The 5,000-nt window shown below is 41.6% G+C and overlaps 1 protein-coding gene across 1 annotated transcript in view; it reads left to right on the top strand.

Annotated features, from left to right (window-relative positions):
- LOC143035547 (A disintegrin and metalloproteinase with thrombospondin motifs 18-like) overlaps positions 1-5,000 on the top strand; it is a gene marked incomplete at its 3' end in the record, with an annotated part of 85,048 nt that overhangs the window by 919 nt on the left and 79,129 nt on the right. The window contains 1 exon segment of the mRNA XM_076202414.1: positions 79-386. Coding sequence (XP_076058529.1) covers positions 79-386 — 308 coding nt within the window.

Raw genomic sequence — 5,000 nt, 5'->3', positions numbered from 1 at the left:
TTTCTAGTACACCTTCGCTGCACAAATGTTCGATTACAAAGAAAGTGTCTGAATGTGTCTTCATTTCTTCTTCCTCAGGTAACCATCACCACCCTACAATCTGTCTCCGCCTCACAAGACCACCAGCGCCACCACAAACACCACAACCACAACCACCACCACCACAACCACAACAACCGGGCAGGCACCCGGGCGCTGAAGACACAGGTCCGGCATGAGAGCGCGAGTTCGAGGCGCCGAGGAGGGCTCCCGGCCTACTACTGGTCCAGGTCCCACCGAAATTGGTCCCAATACTCCCAGAGGCCCTCTCACATCGGACCTCTCCCTCACATCAATGACGTCATGTCGGAGTGGTCGAACTGGTCCAGTTGGGGAAGGTGTTCGAGGTAAGAACTCATTCCACTTTTTTTTTTTTTTTTTTTTAGTAGTAGTAGTAGTAGTAGTAGTAGTAGTAGTAGTAGTAGTAGTAGTAGTAGTAGTAGTAGTAGTAGTAGTAGTAGTAGTAGTAGTAGTCATTATCAAAAATAAATAAATAAATAGATAAATAAAAAGGTCGTCGTCCACAGTCATTGGCGGGAGAGGGGCCAATGAACTGTGTCTGTGGGAGACAGACCTTGCTGCTTCCACCACACAGTTCCACTAGGATGGAGGTCGTAATTAATTGTCTAAAAAAAAAAAAAAAAAAAAAAAAAAAAAAGTAGTATTAGTAGTAGTAGTAGTAGTAGTAGTAGTAGTAGTAGTAGTAGTAGTAGTAGTAGTAGTATAAGGAGGAGGAGGAGGAGGAGGCTGTTGCCCTTGGCTTCACTGAAATTATTTAGGTAAAAGATTCGAAAGCGTAGCTATCGTCTGTATTACAGTCGGGGAATAGACACAGTTGGTAGTCCTGGATGGCAGGAGAAAGAATATAGTAATCGAAAATATCCTTCATTAATGATGTTGATAATAATGAATAAAAAGAAATTAAATAAATGAATAAAAATAGCCTGGGATTCAGTAACTGGAATCACGCAACCCCACAACAGCTGGCAACGGTTCTTGACCCTATAAACTTCAGTGTTTTGTTATTGTGGAGCTATTTTGTGCCACTAACTTGCAGTACTATGAGGATGGAAGTAGTCGCCAGTTATAAGCTCTCCTTATGAGGAAAAAGAAAAAATACAACCAAAGTTGATAGTGAGAGATCTTAGGCTCAGCCAGAAATAGACTTAGTGAAAATATAGGGAGCTGAAGCAATTGGTTATTCTAAGAGCAATTTAGATCATTCTATGGAAAGGGATGAAATGTGGCAAGGTGCATGGAACTGCCTAGTGTAGGCCCTATGGTCTCTTGCAGTCTCCTCCATCCTTATGTTCTTATGAGTGTTGTAGTCATTAATGTCGACTACAAAATTGATGGAAAATGATACTGCAGTCTCTTGAAGGCCGTTTACTTATAGATTTTTTTCTGTATACAGTATGTACTCACAGTAAGGCCTTAAGCACACTGGCGACTTTGTAGAGCCACAAGTGGCTGCGTTTTGTGGCGGGGATATTTTCTCCCATAGGTTCCCATTGTTTTCAAGCTTTGCCGATCACACTTGGTGGGTGTGATCGGCAAAGCTTGAAAACAATGGGAACCTATGGGAGAAAATATCCCCGCCACAAAACGCAGCCACTTGTGGCTCTACAAAGTCGCCAGTGTGCTTAAGGCCTAAGGCTAGCTATGGCAACGCGTCCTTAGAGGATGCAATAGCCAATGCTTGGGCACTGTTCGCCTACAACATGAGACCGATTGCCAGCCCCTTGGGGTTCCTCATTTGGATAGAGGTGAAGCTGTCGAAAGGTTTTGAAGATTGGACGGTAGGCAGGTGATTCTCTGTCGCATGACCACCGGTTGCACAGACCTCTTCCAGCTTTTGTTCTTTGAATTATGGAATATCTTCAGTAAGAAATTCCAACTGGACGAAAGTTTTCAGCCTCAAGTTTAGAAATCACTATGACTTGAGGGGTGGAACGTACTTTCCGTTAAGGTAACACAGGTGATTTCTTTTAAATAGAATTTACACGCGCGCGCGCACACGCACACACACACACACACACACACACACACACACACACACACACACACACACACACACACACACACACACACACACACACACACACACACACACACACACACACACACTCACAAGCACACGTGCACATACGGGCACGCGTACGAACGTACACATACATGTATGCATGTAAACATGCACACATGTACGCACGGTCGTACACACACATTTTCTCACGGACGCACGCATGTGCGAACGCACACGCACACGCGCGCTCGCGCACATTCACATGTATGTATATCATCATTATATGTACAATGTTATTTTCAAAATTATATATGTCAATAATATATCTCCTACACAAATTCAGCTATTGAAGGGTTATGGTTATAAAAAAAAAACACGTGGGGTTGGAGGGAGGACAGACAAGCAAAGCGAAAGATTTTCTGCTTGGTGGTCGTGGCACTCCATCTCAAGGAGAATAGTGTAATTGAGTTCTATAGTTTGCGAACTCAGTGGTCTAGTGTCAGGTGCTGGTGCATTTCATTCAGTGGGTCTCAGGGTTCGACAGGGAAAGGGTGATAAGATCACTATGATGTAACCACTGTGCTTGAATGTAGATAAAAGTTGTTATGCAGAACGTCTAATCAATAGAGAGTATTGATGGGGACAGCTAGTATCTTCATTGCTGAGGAAAAATGTTAATCAAATGTGATTTAGATTAAGCCTTGTTGACGGACTAGGTCAGTAGATGGTAGTAGTACCCATTGTAAAAGAATAGTGGGTACGCTATATTCCTGATAGTCTGGGCTTTAGGGCCACGCTGTATGCCAATGGATACCGTGTCTAACTGGCGATAAGGTGGTCGTGAGTTCGATTCCCAGCACCCATGGGTTTCTCATATTCCATTTCGTGGATGTGAGATGGAGAATGAGTTTATGGCTTAGTTCACAGCCGTTCCTGATTTCTCTCACCACCCAACAAGACCAAAATGACCGGGTGATAGCTCGACGCAAGATATCTCACGTTTGACGTGACAGGGCGTGACATGCCGCGAGATAGCTCTTCCACAGAACGTTCAACAGTCGTGTCAGATGTGATCGGTCATTGTTCCCAGGCAACATCTTCATGCGCTGATGACTGAAACTTGCTGTAGATAATGAATCGGCACAACCTGCTCTCCTGTTGCAGTCCTGATTGAACTTTGGTTTACAAAGTGTTGTTATGGTCCAAATTATGAAGGGAAGGGACAAAAGGAACAAAATGCTATCTTGCTATAAATATTCAACTTGGTGCATATAATGTACATTCGTCTATTTTTTGTTCCCTGATTTATTGCAAGTGACTTTAAATTTATGCTCCAAATACCCCCCTACCTCCGCCCCAAGGATATTTCTAAACGAATTAAATGGAGTTATATGAACAAATGAACAACAAGAGGCCTTTTGGTCCTTACATGACTGTTTCGGTATTTAACTTATTATTAATATTAGTTCTTGGGGTATCCAGAACAGCATCGTCTCCATCCCCGAAACATCAAGATGAAAGTTAAGAATGATCGCCTATGTGGCAATATGACAAAGGGGATATCAAGACTTGAAGTTTGACCTGCAAGAGGTCTTGGGAACGAAAAACGTCAAAAAGAACCACTGATTTTGAGTGACATTGTCTTAAATCTTCTGAAGGGAGAATTGGTTCAAACTCTCATAGATGTCAGGTTGAAGCGTTTTGATTTTCTTTTCTTTTTTTCATCATTGCTCTCTTGATCAATCCAGCCTCCTTTTAATCCTCTTCTCAGCAGCATAAACCTACCTGACCTCAGGCTGAAGATAAAAGATGAAGTGCGACACACAGTTAAAGAGTTAAGTGTTCGCTTCTTGGCTTCCGAGTGTGTGTTCTGTGTCCTTTACATCGGGGGGAGGGGGGGCTAACATAGAAGAGGCTCTCTTAGCTGAATGAAATCATGTGGCGTCAGTCTCTTCAGTGGGCAGCACGGTTCTAATGCTTGATAGAGTGGTTTTCCTAAACTGACTGAAGTCGTTTGTAGCCATAAAAAAAAATAATAATAAATGAAAGTGGGCAACGCACTTGGGGTGGATGTATTCGCCTCCTGTCCCGTCGCTTCAGCCTTGCCTCGAGTAGTTCAGTAGCTTCAGTAGCTTCAGTAGCTTCCTATATTATAATAACGTTCCTCCATGTTCATTTAATCTTGTGGATACTCGAACCTACCCAGTGCTATTTCCACCATGGAAACGTGTCTTTCTTTGTTGTGGTAATGTTACAATCTTTGTTGAAAAATAATTTCAATTACAAGGAAAATACTGTATATAGAATTGTAGTGAATAATGAACAATGAAATGTATTTTTGCATAGTTCTCGTGTATCATAGCCTTAATTGGTGTGTGTCTGCAATGAAACGGGTCAGTGAAACATGACTAGCCTCTTTGCAGGGCTGCAGACTCACAGTTGGCAACCTCAAGTCGAGAAAAAGGTCAACCATTTGTGGGACAATCATCGGATTTTATTAAATTTTTATCTATTCATTTATTTATTCATTTATTCATTCATTCATTCATTCATTCATTCATTCATTCATTCATTCATTCATTCATTCATTCATTCATTCATTCATTCATTCATTTATTCATTCATTTATTTGTTTTATTTATTTGTTTATTCATTATTTTTTATTTTATTATTTATCATTATCTTTTTACGTGACGTACATCATCCGTTACTGACTTTAGGAAACGTAGGATAATTTTATCATTTAAGGGGTTGAGAGGTGGGTCTCTTCCTGAACAGATTTAGGTTCGAGTGAGACCCCGTTCCTTCAACAATTGGCTGAATGAAATAGCTGAAGCAAGGTGCATCCCAATATAGAGTAGTGATGAAGGATTTGATGCTTGACTTAACTCATTTCAACGACCTAGCGAGGAGTCTGAAATTAATTGCAGAATTCTCA

The sequence above is a fragment of the Oratosquilla oratoria genome, chromosome 19, assembly GCF_046742065.1.
Source record: "Oratosquilla oratoria isolate Oo_2021 chromosome 19, ASM4674206v1, whole genome shotgun sequence".
NCBI lineage: Eukaryota > Metazoa > Arthropoda > Malacostraca > Stomatopoda > Squillidae > Oratosquilla > Oratosquilla oratoria.
The sequence above is the reverse complement of the archived record's forward strand: the minus strand, read 5'-3'. Positions and strand labels throughout refer to the sequence as shown.